Here is an 18,653-nt window from a genome sequence, read left to right on the forward strand (position 1 = left end):
AAATAATTTCTGATCTCCTACCATGGTTTTCACTTAGGAAGTTCAAATGAAAAATCATGGCATGATGCTGTTGTTAAATTCTCTCTGAAAATATTTGTCTGTTCTATATTGAGTTCCTACTTACCCCACATAGAAACTTTTTTTAAGTAGAAAAGAAAAACTAAGAAGGGGACAACTGAAGCCAATTATTTTGGTGTATTTTCTTTGAAAATTAAGCATTTTTATTTCTGAAAAAGTGTAAAAATCTTACATTTAGAATAGTACAATAATAATTGCCAGTAAAATTTACAATACTCCTTGTAAAGAATACGCAGTAAGTACAAAAAAATTCCGCACGTCTGTTATGATACAAAACACAGGTTGAAATAAATGATAATTTTGACTTTTTTTCTTGTGTAAACATGTTAACCATTTTTTTCCTTTTCATGAAAAAGTACACCAGACAAGTGTCCTCAAATAAAAAAGAACTGCTTCGCTGGCATTCTTCAAGACCTTTACTATTTTTGTATTATTCTTTTGAACATTATTTTTTAACGCCTGGACCTGAGAATCTCTACACCTCAAAATGGCTTAGTTGTTTTTCATCTGCCAAACGTCAAGGGAGCCTCTAGTGCCTGGACAGGGCGGACCCCCTTCCCTGGCACCCTCTTCCTCCCTACCCCAGGTCGGGGATCGGGGGGCTGTAGCCTAGGTCGGCTTTGCATAAATAGAGGGACCCGCAGAACCAAAAAGCGCGCCCGGGCTGTTGACAGTTTCGTCCGAGAATTCGCAGCGGCGAAAATGGGAGCGCGAGGTCGAGAGGGGCCGCGCTGGGAGGAGCGAACAAAACACCGAACCACCAAGACGAGAAAAGGAGCCGGGATTCCTACCTTCTTCCTCGAGCGCGCTAACATAGCGTTATTAACAATTGGAAATCCTAGCCGTAAAGTTCTCGACACTGGACAGGGCAGTCCCTTGGTGCAGAGTCCCCAAGGCAGCGGACGAGGAGACTGAGGAGGCGGCGGCGGCCGCGGCGGCCACGAGGGATCGGGTGAGCGCGGCCGCCGGGCCCACGGCCGCCTGCGCCGCGCAGCCTCCTCCACTGGATCCGGGAGCGGGCGGCGCCGCCACCGGCGAGGGCGAGGGCGAGGCCTGAGCGGCGGCGGCAGCCTGCGCGGCGGCGGCGGCAGCAGCGGCCGGGCCCAAACTGCCCCCGATTATGCTCTCGATGGAGAAGGGCGAGCGCGCCATCGCTGAGGCGCCTGGGCCGCCCGCCTTGGCCGCGGAGGCCGGCAGGGGGCCGGGCAGGGCGGCGCCAAGCGGGTGCGGCCGGTAGCCGAAGGCGGTCCGGGCCAGCTCGGCGGCCGCGCCGTGCGGTGGCGGGGGCGGCGGGGGCGGCGGGGGCGAGTGCGGGTGGAAGGCGGCGGCAGCGGCTGCAGCGGCCGCTGCGGCGGCGAAGAGGGCCGAGGGCGGCGCGTAGGGCGGCAGCTGCAGGCCGTAGCCGCAGCCGTAGGGGCCGTAGCCGTAGGCATGCGGGGGCGGCGGGGGCGCGGGCGGGAAGAGCGCGGCGGCGGCTGCCGAGTCGCCCGCGCCCCCTGCGGCTCCCGCGCCGCGCAGCAGCAGAGACTCGGCGGCCGCGGCGTTGGGTGGGAGCAGCGGCTGCCGCTTGAAGCGCTTCCTCCGGCGCAGGAAGCTGCCGTTGTCGAACATGTCGGCGGACTCCGGGTCCAGCGTCCAGTAATTGCCCTTGCCCGGGTTGCCGGGCTCGCGGGGGATCTTGACGAAGCAGTCGTTGAGCGAGAGGTTGTGGCGGATGCTGTTCTGCCAGGCGGGGAACTTCTCCCTGTAGTAGGGGAAGCGGCCGCTAATGAACTCGCAGATCTCGCTCAGCGTCAGCCGCTTCTTGGGGCTCTGCAGGATGGCCATAGTGATGAGCGCGATATACGAGTAGGGCGGCTTCACCAGCGGGTTCTTGGCGCCGCTACCCGCGCTCCCGCCGCCGCCGCCGCCGCTGCCGCCACCGCCCGCGCCACCGCCGCCGCCGCCCCCACCAGCTCCTGCCCCTGCCGCCGGGGCCGGGCCCGGGGGCGCCGGGGAGCCCCCAGCAGGCGGGGCTAGCAGGATGTCATCGTCGTCCTCCTCCTCCTCCAGGTCCTCCAGCTCGTCCTCCCCGGCGTACGAGCGCCGCCGCCGCCGCTGCGCGGGGACAGCCAGCCGGGGCCTGCCACCGCCGCCCTCGTCGTCGTCCTCCTCTTCCTCGTCGTCTTCGTCCTCGCCCTCCCCCACCACGTCGATGTCTGTTTCCTCGGCGAGGCCAGAGGCATCGGACATCTCAGTGCTCAGGGTCATAGCTGTGACGCGGCGGCGGCGGGACGGCGCATGGGGGCGCCGGGCTCCGGGCTCCCTCTGCGCCCCAGCCCGGGTCCCAGGCGGCAGGCCCGGCCGGGGGGCGCCACGCTGTGGGCGCTGCGACTGCGGCTGCCGGAGCTACGCCGGGGCTGCCGGGTGGCGGCGGAGTCTCGCGCGCCGACTTTGTAACTCCTGCGCCGCCGCGGTAGCCGCGCGGATGCTGCGCTCCCTGGGCTCCGCTCGCGCCCGGCCCGGGCGGAGGACTTGACCTTCTCCTCTCGGAGCAGCTTTTGCCCCGTCGGTTGAGGAGGGGGTGGCGGGGCCCGGGCGGGCGAATCAGAACGCCAGGCGCCCGGAACGTGCGGGACGGGTGAGAGTCTAGGAACAGAGCTCGGCGAGGCCAGGGCTGAGTCCAGGAGAGGGCGGACCTTCCTCGGCTTATAGCAGAAGGGGGCCTGTCACATGGTGTGCACGTCAGAGCGCTGCCAAGGAAAGGAAAGAAAGCCTAGGAAATCAGCCCTGCTCGGGAGAGAAAATTCACCCGTAGGAGGGAGGCAGCAGCTGAGAAGAGTGGGGAGGAGAGGGGACCTCACTATTTCTTGCCAAAGGGGCTGATGTCCGAATTACGCGGCGGTCTGCACCGAGGGCCGCCGCACGAGTTAGACTTTCCAGCCTCCTCAATTAGTCCTCCACCCTAACCTCAGAAGCACACCCGCGACACTCCGGTTTGACCCCTCGACAGCCTGTAGGAGCCGTCCAGCCGGGGGGATAGCCACCCCGTCCTCTGAGGTGGCCCCTGGGGGACGCTCTGGGGTCGGTTGGGGGGTGTCCAGCTCCCCCAGATCGGGCGAGCGGCCCCCCCATTGGATCTGATGCGAAGCCCCCCAATTTAAGCATGATAATAATTGTTTATTGACCCTTTAACCCATTCTCTTCGGTTTTACTCCAAAGACGTTTGTTTTCCGCCATCTGTTAATAAAAATGCTGTGAGACTGGCGTTTTACTCACTTCTCTGCAATTGAATGCCCTAGAGACTTGACAGTTAAACTACGCCACTCAAATGAGACGATGTGACAAATGTCATGGGAATAAAGAACGTAATAATTGAATTCGGAGAAGAAATAGAAAATTTTAGTGAAAACCCAAATACACGCACAAAAATTGCACCTAGAAACTACTAAAAGGTTCGACCAGCCTGGCCAACATGGTGAAACCCCGTCTCTACTAAAAATACAAAAAAATTAGTAGGCGGTGCCTGTAATCCCAGCTACTCGGGAGGCCAAGGCAGGAGAATCGCTTGGACCCGGGATGCAGAGGTTGCAGTGAGCCGAGATCATGCCACTGCACTCCAGCCTGGGCAACAAGAGCGAAACTCCGCCTCAAAAAAAAAAAAAAAAAAAAAAAAGTTCGTTCTTAATGGGGCTATATAGTTCTCAGTAGGAGGAACATTCTAGTCAGCACTTTTCATAGTAATCTCAAAATACTTAAATTACATAACATATACATATTTCTACTGAGGCTTATTAATAGAAACTATAATGATAGATGACTTTAAGATAAACTTTTTAAAAATGTATTTTTGGAAAACCCTTAAATATTGTTAATACTTTCTGGTGAGATGAAAATTTTTTTTATGAGATTCAAGTTCCGCTCAATTCAGTTTTCAGGTGACAAGATAGTGGAAATAATTAAGATATGATGCTCTTTTAAATATACCTATCTTTATCACCAACTCAAACGAGCTATTTTGGCTAGTGGAAAAATCCTAATAGTTTGTTGAATTCACATTCACTTATTTGTGCATTTCCTAAAATGCTTCTATTTCAAAGAGGGGAGCTTGTCCCAAAAGTTTAACTTTCTGATTAAAATGACCCCTTCACATGAACTAAGAATCAAAATTCAATGGCGTTGTGTAGAACAGCCATCAGCTGCCCTTATGTATATCATTTTATCGACCAAGTACTTTTCACATTTTGAAACGTGTCATTACTACCGCTGTCAATCACAGGGCCTCAAAAATAAACTGTTTCCCCATCTAAAGTTCTCCATTAAAATCGAGTTTTTGTTGCTGAGGACTGCTACCACCAGTTACTCTTACAAATGACCCATAAAGGCTATCATAGGTTTTTGAACAAGCTATGAGAAAGCCTCGACTTACTAAATAAATTATTTTTCATTAACTCTTGTTTGATATATCGGTGAACAATTTAATTACTGTAATAGGCTGAGCATTAACCTGAGCCAACATTAATCAGCACTATTAATCAGGCATCACATTGCTTCGTTGATGCAGCCAAGGGTCCTTACCAAGGAGTTCACTTTTACATTGGAAAGTTTAAGTTTTATAAGTACTCAGTCGATATCTAAATAAACATGATTTTCGCAGCACTGAGGGTTGGTGTGTGGCGAAGTTATTCAAAGATGAAACAGAGAGGAATGATTTGTTCGCAGACCATTAATTACTTTAGATGACCGGTTACAGCCATCATTCCGTTCATGGCGCGGGAGATAGACTGCGTTCGTTTCTAACTTTGTCCGCAAGTTCTTCCTCCAAAGGGTTAAGAGGCTCTTCCCTGGAAACGTTTGCAAAATGTGGCGAATTATCTCCTGGCCACTCCGGGGAAAGTTTCAGGACTTACTGAAGGTCAGAGTGGAAGATTAGCCCAGAGGGACCGCTGCAGAGACGGCGAAGTGTCACTAAGATTTAGGCGAGCTTTACTGAAGCCCCACATGTGGATGTGACCACTTGTTTTGTTTGCTTAGTTAAGCTACATGTTTGTATGCAACCTTTAGCTCCGCAGTCGCGAAATGCCCCGAGCGCGGAAACCCAAGCGATTCACGTCTTGCGGGACCCCCTTGTCTCCCCCGTCGTCCCCCACCCCGGGCCTCCCTCTTTACAGCGCTCCCGGCTTTCGGCCCCAGCTGGTAACTCTCCCCCGGCTCCCCGCCCCCAAGCTGGTACAAGGGACCAAAACCTTTCCCAGCGGCTAGCCGGGAAAGCGACGCGAAGACCCCCGTCCCGAGCAACCCGCTCGCGTGGACGCGGAAAGTGGCGGGGCGCGGGTGCCGGTGGTGCCTGCGTAGGGCAGAGTTGCCCCCTGGCGGCGGTGCGACGACCTGCGGGCCCTCGCGCCCGGGCCGGTAACTCCCTGGGAGCTCGGCCCGCGCCGGGAACTCGCCCAGCAGCCTGCGTTTCTCGAGTGTGGGCAGCCGGCTCCCGGGCGTCCCTCCCACTGGCTGCGGGCGGCCGGGACTGGACGGGAGTGGAGGCAGGTCCTTGGACTGCAGGCTGAGGCTTCTTCCCCCCACGAGCGGTTTGGGCCCTCCAGGAGCCCCCGCGCGGGGGTCACGTGGATTACGCTAGGTGAGAGCCGGAGAGGCTGCGCGACCCTCGGGAGGCCTTCTGCCTCCGCTCTTTGTCCTTTGCCCCGCCATGAGCGCCCCAGGCCCAGGGACCTCCTTCGGCGGATGAGGGCTGGCAGAGACCTGGGGGCTCAGACTCATGGGGCAGGAACCTAGGCTATTCCTTGTGCATCCCAGGATTTTACCCATGAACGTGAACATGAACGTGTTTTCAACCCCAGCGGTTCCCCTGGCGCCTCGACCCTCCTTTGAAGAGTCATTCTAGAAGGCTGTATTGAGATAGTTTGTACCTGTCACTGTGAGCCCTGAAAAGAGACAGAAGGAAACGCGAGTCTCTGGCCTGAGGGTGCTCCGTCCCGTGGGTAGCCAGGTAGGTAGCTATTCTGCCCGATGATGAGGTCCTCCTCACGCCCCCGCGAAAGGGAGGGATGCCGGGAGTCGCTGCCCCAGGGCCCATTTAGCCTTCGCTGTCCTTCCTCGGGGCTACAGGCATTTCCATTCCTGTTAAAATCAAGCGTGTGGGGGCCAAAACCTGGGATCTGAGTTGTTTATTGTTTACTAGGGTAGTAGGGTGAGGGGCGAGTAGGGTTGTAAAATATACATAATTTACCATTTTAATCATCTTAAGTGTATAGTTTAGAGGCACTAAGTACATTAACGTTGTTGTGCAACTATTACCACTATCCATTTCCAGAACTTTTCCATCATCCGAAACTGAAATTTTGTACGCATTACAAAGTAACTCCCCATTTCCCCAACCATCTTTCTACCCCCCCCAACCTTTCGCCAGCCCCTGGCAACTACTATTCTACTTTCTATCTCTATGAATTTATCTACTCTAGGTACATCATCTGAGTGGAATCATAATCACATTTGTCCATTGTGTCTGACTTATTTCTCTTAGCATAATGTCTTTAAGGGTCGTCCTTGTGGAAGCATGTATCAGAATATCTTCTTTTTACGACTGAATAATGTTCCATTGAATGTATATGCCACATTTTGTTTATCCATCCATCCATTGGTGGACATTTGGGTTGCTTCTCTTTTTCTGTTAGTTTTTGAACCTCCACTCACTTAGCTCTTTGTCTACTCTGCATGCAGTCGACATTGATAAAATGTTTGATATATTCATTTTTCTATGTCTTTTTCACTCCAGAAGCCCTCAAAGGAAGCCCATTGTCCTAACAGAGCACACACATTGGGGAAGTGAGGGGGGACGCTTTCTGCTGACAGAACAACATAAGGTGGACTCGCCCTTCTGGATTTGAAACCTCAACTTGTTCACAATTTTGAGACTTTCAGGTTCAGACTCTGCACATCACCTTCAGTAAAAAGGCGTGAGTCGAGACTCCTCCAGAATTAGTTCTGGACAAATGTGTGATCATCCCTACTCCCACCCCATGCTTTTACACCCTTAGTCCCCCTCCTTATCTGTCCTGATCCTTGGGAGCCCCAAGATGATCTAAAATTTTTCTCTGGCTGTCTAGGGCACTCCACTTCAGCATTCTCCTGTGGTGTAACATTACCTGCCACTCATGCTGGTTCCCATGCGCCAAGCTAATTTCAACAACGGGTGAAGTGGTTATCTCCATGTGATGGCTGAGGAGACAGATTCTGGGTGTTGCTACTAAGCCTCATGGAGGCAGCCATGACAGAGCAGAGCCTTCCGTCCTCCTGTTCCAGGTCAGCAGCCTCTCCCAAGGCAGGACTCCATGGGCCAGGCTCTTTCCACCCCCACCCTGCTTCTTCAGGCCAGCTCTTACTCGGTCTGACGATAAGTCTGAGGTAAGCTGCTACTGGCTGACAGTGTTTGGTGCTTTTCCCAAGAGTGGGTACATTTTAACCCGGGCATCCTCTTGATACCACCTTAATCAAGGTTCCAGTGGTGGATCTTTTATAGAGAGTGTGGTTGGGAGATGAGATTCCTTTGTGAAGAAGATATTTTAGTGGCCTCTAGGTCCCACTAGGCAGCTTGTGCTTGCATGACAATTCCTTAAACAAGCATTTCATGGCCTGAGCAGGGCTCAGAAATCCTCAAGAATTCAGAATGTCAGCAAAAGTCCAAATCTGTGTTTTATAACACCAAAATTATTCACATGGACTCAGGAATTGTCCTTACGTTGTTAACCTGGACTGGTCCTCCCATCCTAACACACACCCACACACAGACTTATTTAGCTCCGCATCTCAGTGGTTTGTAGTGGCACATGTTTAGATTTTGTACCCCAAAGTCAAAAGCTCAAAAAGTATTTTTTTATCATGAATTTAACTGAAAAATACATATATTTCCATTCCAGAGAGGACTCCTCTTCTTGGGGGCTACCTTCAACACCAGACTCTCCAGAGTACATCTTTGCAGCTCTATAAACTTCTGTTATTTGTTCACATTGTCTAATAATTTCCTGGAAATAGACTTCGTATTTTTAGTTATAAGAAGAATTGAAAAATAATATTGCCGTTCTAGAAGAAAGCATTTATTTATTTGGCATTTGTAATTCACCCAGAGGCTGGCTGTGCAGACAAATCTCTCTGCTTGGGAAGGACAGGGCTCTCTAAAGTAATTCTAGGGATGCAGCTGTCTACAAGTCACACTGAAAATGAAAAGTATGCTTATGAGGCCATGAGAAAGCCTTGTCATAAGTTGTAATTTTGTGTGTATATTTAAAATGTATTTGGTGACCAACCTTTTCTGTCACACACACTATTGCCTGATGTCCAGGCTTAAACTGAGACTGAACTATCACCTCTCCGTTACGCATATGCAAACACACTGAAACCTCATTGTCTACACTCAGTGTGGCACTTCACCTGATACCACCAGCTGACACCAGGCTGCAAGTCATAGGTTGCAGTCAAGTACATACACCCCTTTGCAAGAAGGCATTCTCAATAGCTTCCACTAGAGGCACGTGTGAGCACCTTTGCTAGAAAGCTTTGATTGGCTAGCCTTCCAGAGCAGAAAAAACTGGGAATGGCCTGAACCCAAAATTTACAGAAAAGTAAATACAAATAATGAATGATCCCTACTCTTCACAGACATGCAAAATAGGAAAGAGAAAACTCTATCAAATTAGCAAATTACATGAGGATGATGAACATGATGGTAGGAAGTCAATTACACACTGCCTGTGGAACTGTAAAGTTGTACAAACCTTTCAGCAAACAATTTGGCAAAACAGAGCTTGGATCTTAGTGTCCGTTCCCTTGAATCCTTTCATTCTAAGATTCTATTTTATGGAAATAACCAGAAATATGAGCAAATATTTATGTTCAAAATGTTTGTTGCAGTTTTTTTTTAAGAAGCAAAAAAAAAAATTCTAAATGCTCGAGATTAAATATATTATTCTCATGATGGAATATTTTGCAATCACTAAAGCAGGGTCTGTGAATAGTTTTAATAACTTGAGAAAATCTTAAAATTAAGAGAAAGGTTCAGATAGAAAATTACAGTATTTTCTCAATAATTTAATGTACTAAACATGCAAAAGACTGGAAGAAAATACAATAAAATGTCAATTGGTTAACTCTGGGTGAGATTATGGGCGGTTTTTATTCTGTTATTTATATTGTATTTTTCTATGTTTTCCAAATTTTTCAGCCTGAGCAATTTCCAAAGTGCTGAGTTGAGACAGCTGAGGAGCACAATTAGTGTAAAAGAAAGACTACAGATGGAACAGTTCATGTCATTTGAAGCATGATTATAGGAACAGACATCAAGAATTTAAAGCAAGCATAATACATATATCAAAGAGGGAGGGGACTTATTAGTAACATTAAGCAAGAGAAAGAAATAATTGTTTTAAACCTAGTGGAAACATTAAGTATGAAGAAAGTAATAAAATAAAGGACAAATAGATGGAATACATAGCAGAATGTAGCACAACAGTGTGACTGTTGTCAATAATAATTAATTGTACATTTTTAAAATAACTAGAAGAGCATAATTGAATTGTTAGTAACACAAAGGATGAAAGCTTGAAGGGATGGATACCTCATTCCCCATGATGGGATTATTATGCATTGCCTGCCTATATCAAAACATCTCATATACCCCATAAATACATACACCTACTATGTACCCACAACAATTTTTTAAATTTCTTTTTGTTAAAAAAAAACCTTCATCTGGAGCCACAACAGTTTAATTTTTAAAAAACAAATATGAAGCAGAATAGATACAACTGAAGAAGGGACTGGGTTTGAAGAGTTTGAGGAGCTCTTCCAAAAGCAGCAGGAAAAGACAAAATTGTGGCTCATGAAATCAACCTAGTGCATTTTGACCACAACTGAAAAAGAATAGAACAGAACAGAATGGGATGGGTTAGGATAGAAAACATCACTGCACAGCACATAATAATGCTAAGAATAGTTTGTGAAAACTTTATTTCAGTTATTTTTATTTTTATATTTTTATGCATGTGTATGTATACTGAGTTTCTATGTAAAATGATGTCTTGGTTTGCTTGAGCCCAGAAGTTCGAGACCAGCCTGGGCAACATAAGAAGACCCCATCTGTACAAAAAATAATAATTAAAAATAAGTAAAATAATTTCTTAGTGTGGGTTACAATAAAAAAGTTTGAAAGCTCCTCTATCATTTTATTTATTTTAGATCCAAGAGGTACATGTGCAGGTTTGTTACATGAGTATACTGCATGATACTGAGATTTGTGCTTCTATTGAACCCATCACCCAAATAGTGAACATAGTACCTAATATGCAGTTTTTCAATGCTTACCCTCTTCCCTAATTTTGGAGTCCCCAGTGTGTCTATTGTTCCCATCTTTGTGTCTATGTGTACCCCATGTTGAGCTCCCATTTGTAAGTCAGAACATGTGGTATTTGGTTTTCTGTTTCTACATTAATTCATTTAAGATAATGGCCTCCAGCTGCATCCATGTTGCTGCAAAGGACATGATTTCTTTCTTGTTCATGACTGTGTAGTATTCCATGGTGTATATGCACCACATTTTCTTTATCCAATCCACCATTGATGGGTACCTAGGTTGATTCCATGTCTGCTATGGTGAATAGTGCTGTGATAAATGTACAAGTGCAGGTGTCTTTCTGATGGGATTTCTTTTCCTTTGGATGTATACCCAGTAATGAGATTGCTGGGCTGAATGGTAATTCTATTTTTAGTTCTTTCAGAAATCTCCTAACTGCTTTCCACAGTGACTGAACTAATTTACATTTCCACCCACAGTGTCTAAGTGTTCCCTTTTCTCCACAACCCCGCCAATATCTGTTTGTCCCCATTGCTTTCATGTCCTCTCTCCATATTCCATAGGCCCTCATAGTGTCATTCCTACTCCATACGCCACTGCTGTGGTAATCAGTGTGCTGTGGAACAACCTGGCTATGGAAATTTTGGGAAAGATGAGGTACATCAAGAAAGCAGCTGACTTTACTGCAGCACTTTGAAATTTTTAGGTTTGTTTTGTACGTTGTGACTCTTTCAGAGGACTATACATATGATGTAATATTTTCCAAATTTATTTTACTATGGGATACCAGTTTGGGAAATGGCATTCACTGAAATAATGTGATACAGACAGGGAGCAGTAGCTCACATCTGTGATCCCAGCACTTTGGGAGGCTGAGGCACAAGGATCGCTTGAGCTTGAGCTCAGGAGTTCAAGACCAGCCTGGGCAACATAGTGAAACCCCTGTCTCTTAAAAAAAAAAAAAATTCCAAAAAGTTGTAGAGTTAACAGTGACTTTCTAATTTCCCAGATTTAAAATTCTTCTCATTCATTTACTTAACAAATTTATTTTATTGACTGTCTACTATGGGGCAAATACTGTTCTAGGAACTTGGGATACATCAGTAAACAAATGGACAAAGGTCTTCGCCCTAAAAAGCTTTACATATTTAACAGGAGAAAGACCATAAGAAATAAGTAAACCGAATACCTTAATTAATTAATGATATCATATGTTAAAAGGTAATATTTACCGTGTGGAAAAATATAGAACAGCTAAGGGGGCTGGAGGTGGTAGTGGCGGGGCAGAATGGAAAGGACAGATGGGTGGAAATTTTACATAGTGAGCAAAGACTAGAATAATGCTACTGCTGGATATCTGGGGGGAAAGGATTCCAAGCAGGAGGAACAATTTGGGCAAAGGCATGAGTAATCTTAAATAAAAATCATCTTAAAGACATGTTACAAACTATTATGTAATTATCCCCAAATGTAGTGGCTTAAAACTGTCATTTCATTATGCTAACACCTTTTGTGAGTCAGGAATTAACAAAGAGAATCAAAGGGTGAAAGTTGTCTTAATTTATATCTCTACCAGTCAATGCTAGCTGTCAGCTGGGATTGTCAGCTAGAACACCAACATGTGAACTTTTCCGGTGGCCTGGGCTTCCTCACAGACCAGTCTTCCAAGAGAATCAGTGGAAGGTGTATTCCCTTTTATGACCTAGCCTAGGAAGTCACATAATGTCACTTCCACAGTAATTATAAGCTACCCAGATTTGAGAGGAGGGAGGTGTATTAGTTTGCTCGGGCTGCCATAACAAAGTACTACAGACTGGTGGCCTGAATAAGAGAAATGTATTGTCTCACAGTTCTGGAAGCTGGAAGTCCAAAATCAAGGGGTTGGTAGGGTTGGTTCCTTCTGAGGGCTGAGAGGAAGGATCTGCTCCAGGCCTCTCTTCCTTGGCTCTCCTCTCTTCTCTCCCTGTCTCCTCACATCATCTTCCCGCTCTGTGTGTCTGTGTCCATTTTTCCCCTTTTTAAAAGGACACCAGTCATACTGCATGAGGGCCCAACCTAATGAGTTCATTTTACTTGATTAACTGGGTAAAGACCTCATCTCTGATTAAGTTCACATTCTGAGGTACTGTAGGTTAGAACTTCAACATAAGAATTTTTGGAGAAACATAGTTTAACCCTTAAAAGGAACACAGACCCAACTCTGAATGGGAGGAGTCTTCAAGTCACCATGTAAAAAGTGCACGGGAGATGTGGGTACTGCCATCTTTGAAAAATATAGTTTGCCACATCATGACATAAAAAGTTTAATAATGAGGCTGGCCGTGGTGGCTCATGCCTGTAATCCCAACACTTTGGGAGGCCAAGGCAGGCAGATCACGAGGTCAGGAGTTTGAGACCAGCCTGGCCAATATGGTGAAACTCCATCTCTACTGAAAATACAAAAATTAGCCAGGTGTGGTGGCACATGCTTGTAGTCCCAGCTACTGGGGAGGCTGAGGCAGAAGAATCACTTGAACCCGGGAGGCAGAGGTTGCAGTGAGCCGAGATTGCGCCACTGCACTCCAGCCTGGGTAACAGAGGGAGATTCCATCTCAAAAAAAAAAAAAGTTTAATAATGAGGTCAGGCACAGTAGCACATGCCTGTACTCCAAGCTACTTGAGAGGCTGAGGCACAAGAATCGCTCGAACCCAGGAGGCAGAGGATGTAGTGAGATGAGATTGCACCATTGCACTCCAGCCTGGGTGACACAGGAAGACCCTGTCTCAGAAAAAAAAAAAAATGTGTAATATATGAGAGTCCATGACAACTTACACTGTATAAATCAGCCCACAACATAATAAAACATAACTTGGGGGGAACTACTTTTATATGTTTTTAAAAAATTTTTATGGTAGGGTCTCACTCTGTCACCCAGGCTAGGGTTCAGTGGCATGATCATAGATCACTGCAGCCTCAGACTTCTGAGCTCAAGCAATCCTCGCACTTCAGCCTCCAAAGTAAATGGGACTACAGGAATGTGCCATCACATGTGACTCATTTTCTTTTCTTTTTCTTTGTTTTGTTTTTTTTTGTAAAGACAATGTCTCACTATGTTTCCCAGACTGTGTTTCATATTTTTCTAGTGAGCAAAAGCTCATATACCAACTGTCTGGTTCCAGACAAGACACCTGGAAAAATCTATGACTGACTCTTTCCCAAGGCAATTCAAGTCTGTGCTTCAAAAGCCAGTGCTTTCAGCAAATCATTATTTTTGGCCCAGGGATTTGCTCTACTTTAAGATCCTTCGCTAATTTACTTATTTGTAGTAGACATTCGCTATTAGTTGCTGTAGTTCAACCTTGACCAATCTTGTCTTCACTCAGAGGAATTCCTGCCTGTTAGTTTTATTTTATGTGCAAAGTAGATTAAACATGTATTATTATCAAATTTTAGGAGAAACAAATGTTAATAAGTACTTGCTATAACAATAAATATGATTATGCTTTATTTATTGCCATTATTGTTACTACTTGTGATGAATCTTGTGCAAAATAAACTTTAAACCTGGGTGGGGCTCCCACCAAACCCAGAAAGGTATTGGTAACGTCTTATTGCCCCAGTGCTCACAGCAAATTTTCTGTAACATCAATCATTGAATAAAGATTACATAAAAGCCAGTATCTTTTTGCCCTCTCTAAACCCTAAAAATTCCTTTTTAAAGTGAGTTGAAGAGACCCAGTTATCCTACAATCCAGTAGACTAATCTCCAATTGCCTTTGGAGTATTTATCACCCTTGCTGCTTCAATTTCCCTAGCCTCTTTTCACTAGTCAGCCTTCCCCCAAGTCCTGCTGCTCAGCTGGGATGCACACATCACCAGGCCAGGCTCACCACAGACCTACTGAAGTAGAATCTCTAAAGGTGGGGCTCATTATTTTGCTTTGTTTGTTTGTTTTGTTGTTGTTCTTGGTTTTTTTGGAAGTTCTCCAGGTAATTTGGGTGATCATTTAGGTCTGATTACTACCAATCTGTGTGCTAAAATTCAAGTTCCTTAAGCTTAGCATAAAAAGGGCCTCACCTCTGCTTGACTCTACAATTGCATCTCCTACTACTTTGTACATCATGATTTACCTATCTAAAATATTGAACAACCAATAGCTCACAACGCCAGACATACTGCCTCCCTCCTCTGGGCCCTTGCTTGGAACACCCTTTGCATACTTTGACTGCTGAACAACTTATTTTCCTTCCAAAATTTAGCCCTAGTGTCTGCTTCCAGAAAGCCTTCCCTGATGACCTCACCTCCACCTGCTCTGAATTCCGACTGCACCTCGTTCACACAGCAGTCAGCACCCAGTGTGGAAATATATTAATGAAACTGCCTTTGCAAAATTATGACTGAGACAGTGAAAGAGATCTAACTTAACCAACTCCATCTTGCTTCTAACCCCCAAGCTATCCTTGTTCATTCCTAGGTGTAGGCTTAACTAACTTTGGGAGAAGTTAGTAAGGGTAATAACCCTTTCCCAAAGCAGACCTCCTTCTTGCCTGGGACTGGATTGCCTTTGTAGGACTAACATTAGCCACAAGATTAGAAATTATGGTTTAGGAGTCATACAGCTGAAGGCTACAAGATTCTGATGCTCCCTAAACTGCTCCAAAGATCAGCACTTGAGATATTTGGCAGATCCTGCACTTGATGGATCAGCTGGCCCCACACAGATCAATAAACTGGCTCATCTGATCTTGTGGCCTCCACCTAGGAACTGACCGAGCAAAAGAAGACAGCTCCAATTCCCTATGATTTCATCTCTGACCAATCAGCACTCCTGGCTCACTGGCTTCCTCTCACCCACCAAGTTATCCTTAAAAACTCTGCTTCCCAAATGCTTGGGGAAACTGATTTAAGTAATAATAAAACTCTGGTCTCCCTGCCAGCCGGCTCTGTGTGAATTACCCTTTTTCTATTGCAATTCCCCTGTCTTAAGGAATTGGCTCTGTCTAGGCAGCAGGCAAGGTAAACCTCTTGGGCAGTTACATTAATACTTGCTCACCTACCTATATCCTCTGCTAAAGTGTGATCTATTTGAAGGCAGCCTCCATGTCATCTTCACCTCAGCATTCTCAAAACCTAACCCAGTAATACAGGAGCTAGAAAGAAATTATTTAGGCAGTTAGTGAGGGTGAAAGAGTCCTCGGCAAGATTTTCCTTTTAATAAAAAGCAGTCCCCAAATCATTTATTTTCTAACAAAGGGCAGCTGCAGACATAGATAAGCAAGCTGAAAGCGTGCATGGGTGAATGCCAGCAGCTGTGCCAGTAAAAAAAGGCTACCTGGGGGCCAGGCATGTCCAACGTGGAGACTCCATCTTCCCTTTTCTTTGTCAACCATATGTGCAATAAAGAAGCAGGCAACATGGTGCCGGCCAGGTAGAGAGCCCATTCAAATAATAAAGATTATGGTGGGGTGGCCCAGCTTCTTTGCCCGCTATGTAAATGGCACACCTGGTCCAACCAATCTTTTGGGCCCTATGTAAATCAGATACTGCCTCCTCAAGAGTTTTTCTTTCTTTTGCCTGTTAAACCTCTGCTCTTAACCTCACTCCTTGTGTGTCCACATCCTTGATTTCCTTGGCATAAGGCAACGAACCTCAGGTATTACCCCAGACAAATGATGCCACTTCACCACGTCTGGATTGAATTAGAATAAACTGGTTTTATGGGAATATGCAGTGCGGTCCTTTATCAAGCAGTTTAAGTCTCCTTTGTAAGAGCCATTGGATATTATTGTACTCAACCAGGCTGCCAAGTGTTTTGTTACTCTGCCGGCCCTGAAGTGGTCAGGAAGATTTTCTTTCAGTGTTGAACACAGTACATGACCAGTTGCAGTGGCTCATGCTTATAATCCCAACACTTTGGGAGGCCGAGGCAGGTGGATTGCTTGAGCCCAGGAGTTCAAGACCAGTCTGGGCAACACAGCAAAACCCCATCTCTACAAAAAAACAGAGTCTCGTTCTGTCACCCAGGCTGGAGTGCAATGTCACAATCTCGGCTCACTGCAGCCTCTGCCTCCCAGGTTCAAGTGACTGTCCTGCCTCAGCCTCCCAAGTAACTGGGATTATAGGCATGCACCAAAATGCCCAGCTAATTTTTGTATTTTTAGTAGAGATGGGGTTTCACCATGTTGGCCAGGCTGGTCTCGAACTCCTGACCTCAAGGGATCCACCTGCCTTGGCCTCCTAAAGCGCTGGGATTGCAGGTATGAGCCACTGCGCCCGGCCTCATGTATTTCTTTATAGTAACACAAGAATGGATTAATACAGTGAGCTAGACCAGCAGTTCTCAGCCCTGGTTGCAAATTAGAGTCACATGGGTAACTTTTAAAGCTTATTCCTGCTAGGATAGGACCCCACCCCAAACATATTAAATTAGAATATCTGGGGGTGAAGCCTGGGCCAGCTTGATTCCTTCTGCCCTTGATTTCTTCCTCTTTCCAGTTTCCCAGATTTTTCTAAAGTTCAGCCAGTGTTGGGGCTATTAATCTGGACTTGAGTGCACCCTTGTTATAATCTGTATTTCTGTTCCAACTAATAAACCTCTTCTTGTTCTGAATAACAACCAAAAAAAGAGATAATTACTTTGATGTTTTGAAAACTAGAGGAGGAGGATCTACATAGTCTGGGTAAGAGTAGGGGCATGAGGGAAAATCAGGCTTCAGAGCAGATCCCCTAGAAACAGGAACAGACCTTCTCTAAAAATCACCTAGAGCAGCAGTGCTCAGTCTCTGGACTTGCAGCATCAGCATCACCTGGGACCTTCCTGGGAATGGAAATTCTCGGGTCTCACTTCAGAAATTCTGAGGATGGACGCAATGGACTGAATGTTTGTGTCCCCGCCCAAAATTCATGTGTTAAAATCCTAACCTGGCTGGGCATGGTGACTCACGCCTGTAATTCCAACACTTTGGGAGGCTGAGGTGGGTGGATTGCCTGAGGTCAGGAGTTCAAGACCAGCCTGGGCAACATGGCGGAACCCTGAATCTACTAAAAACACAAAAATTTGCTGAGCATGGTGGCACGCAGCTGTAGTCCCAGCTACTCGGCAGGCTGAGGCAGGAGAATCACTTGAACCCAGGAGGCGGAGGTTGCAGTGAGGCGAGATCACTCTGCACTCCAGCCTAACTGACAGAACGAGACTCTGTCTCAAAAAAAAAAAAAAAATCCCTAATCTGAAATGTGATGGTATTAGGAGGTGGGGCCTTTGGGAGGTGATTAGGCCACAATGGTGGAACCCCCATGAATGAGATTAGTCCCCTTTTAAAAATGACCCCGGAGAGCTCTCTACACCTCTTTCCACCATGGAAGGATGGACACAAGGATAAGTTGGCCAGCTGCAACCGAGAAGAACATCCTTATAAGAACCTGACCATGCTGACACCCTAATCTCAGACTTCCAGCCTCCAGAACAGTGAGAATTAAACTTCTGTGCTTAATAAGCCACTGTGTCTATGGTTCTTTCTTATAGCAACCCAAACTAAGACTGTGGTGTTCCTGAATCTGTTTTTACCAAGCTCTGCAGGTGATTCTGATGCACTGACTGGAAGATAGCAGTGGGGAAATTAAGATCTTGATCTTCCTTTTCTGATGTTGATTCATCTCTATTTTTATTTTAAACACATCCTACCCATACTGCCTCCCAAAAGGAAGACTGTAGCAACAGCCAAAGCAGTAATGTCAGAAGCTACCTGACTGACCGTCACGTGTCCAGTGTTAGATGGAACATTGCAAACTCCACCATTCCCTTCTGTGCATGCCCTTTGGGCCCTGACCTTTTTGTTTAAGCTTAGGTTTTGTGTCCCTAACATGACAGCCACAGTTGTAATTGCCAAATTCTGACAGCCATGAGCATTTAGTAGCTACTCAGGGATGGTACTGCCAGACTGATGTGATTAAAATATGTTTTATGAGGCTTTTTTTGGCTCTTGTTTGCCCGTCTTTTGTTCTCCATTTCCTCACCAGATGAGGTCACATACTCTCCAATTTTCATGCAAGCCACAATTTAGCCTGTGCAGCTGGGGAGCTGGATGCAGGTCATTCTGGGTTCCACCCAGCAGTATTTTACCCTAAGCCAGAGCTTTCCTCTCAGCCTGGAGGCCAACAAAATAGGAAGCAGCTCAACTTTTTTTGCCAAGAATGCTTTATCACGGGTTCGCAAGAGCCTCAGATAGTGTGAGGCCTCAGAGCCTGATTGGAGTGGAG

At 46.5% G+C, this 18,653-nt stretch overlaps 1 protein-coding gene and 1 long non-coding RNA gene across 4 annotated transcripts; one reads left to right on the plus strand and one right to left on the minus strand.

Annotated features, from left to right (window-relative positions):
* Window positions 1-198: 198 nt before the first annotated feature.
* On the minus strand, window positions 199-2,839 carry FOXD1 (forkhead box D1). Its single transcript, XM_032144839.2, has one exon. The coding sequence runs from the start codon at window positions 2,326-2,328 to the stop codon at window positions 901-903; it is 1,428 nt and encodes a 475-aa protein (XP_032000730.1). The 5' UTR covers window positions 2,329-2,839; the 3' UTR covers window positions 199-900.
* A 2,706-nt stretch (window positions 2,840-5,545) lies between these two features.
* LOC131382386 (uncharacterized) lies at window positions 5,546-10,275 on the plus strand. 3 transcript variants are annotated; one of them, XR_009211824.1, is made up of 5 exons: window positions 5,546-5,692; window positions 5,869-6,061; window positions 6,848-7,028; window positions 7,179-7,476; window positions 7,989-10,275. It is a non-coding gene; the product is annotated as an uncharacterized LOC131382386 (long non-coding RNA). The 3 variants fall into 3 exon arrangements; XR_009211823.1 differs by lacking the exon at window positions 6,848-7,028; XR_009211825.1 differs by lacking the exon at window positions 6,848-7,028 and having other exon boundaries at window positions 5,913-6,061.
* The last annotated feature ends 8,378 nt before the right edge of the window (window positions 10,276-18,653 follow it).

The sequence above is a fragment of the Hylobates moloch genome, unplaced genomic scaffold (genome assembly GCF_009828535.3).
Source record: "Hylobates moloch isolate HMO894 unplaced genomic scaffold, HMol_V3 SCAFFOLD_23, whole genome shotgun sequence".
Classification (NCBI taxonomy): Eukaryota; Metazoa; Chordata; class Mammalia; order Primates; family Hylobatidae; genus Hylobates; species Hylobates moloch.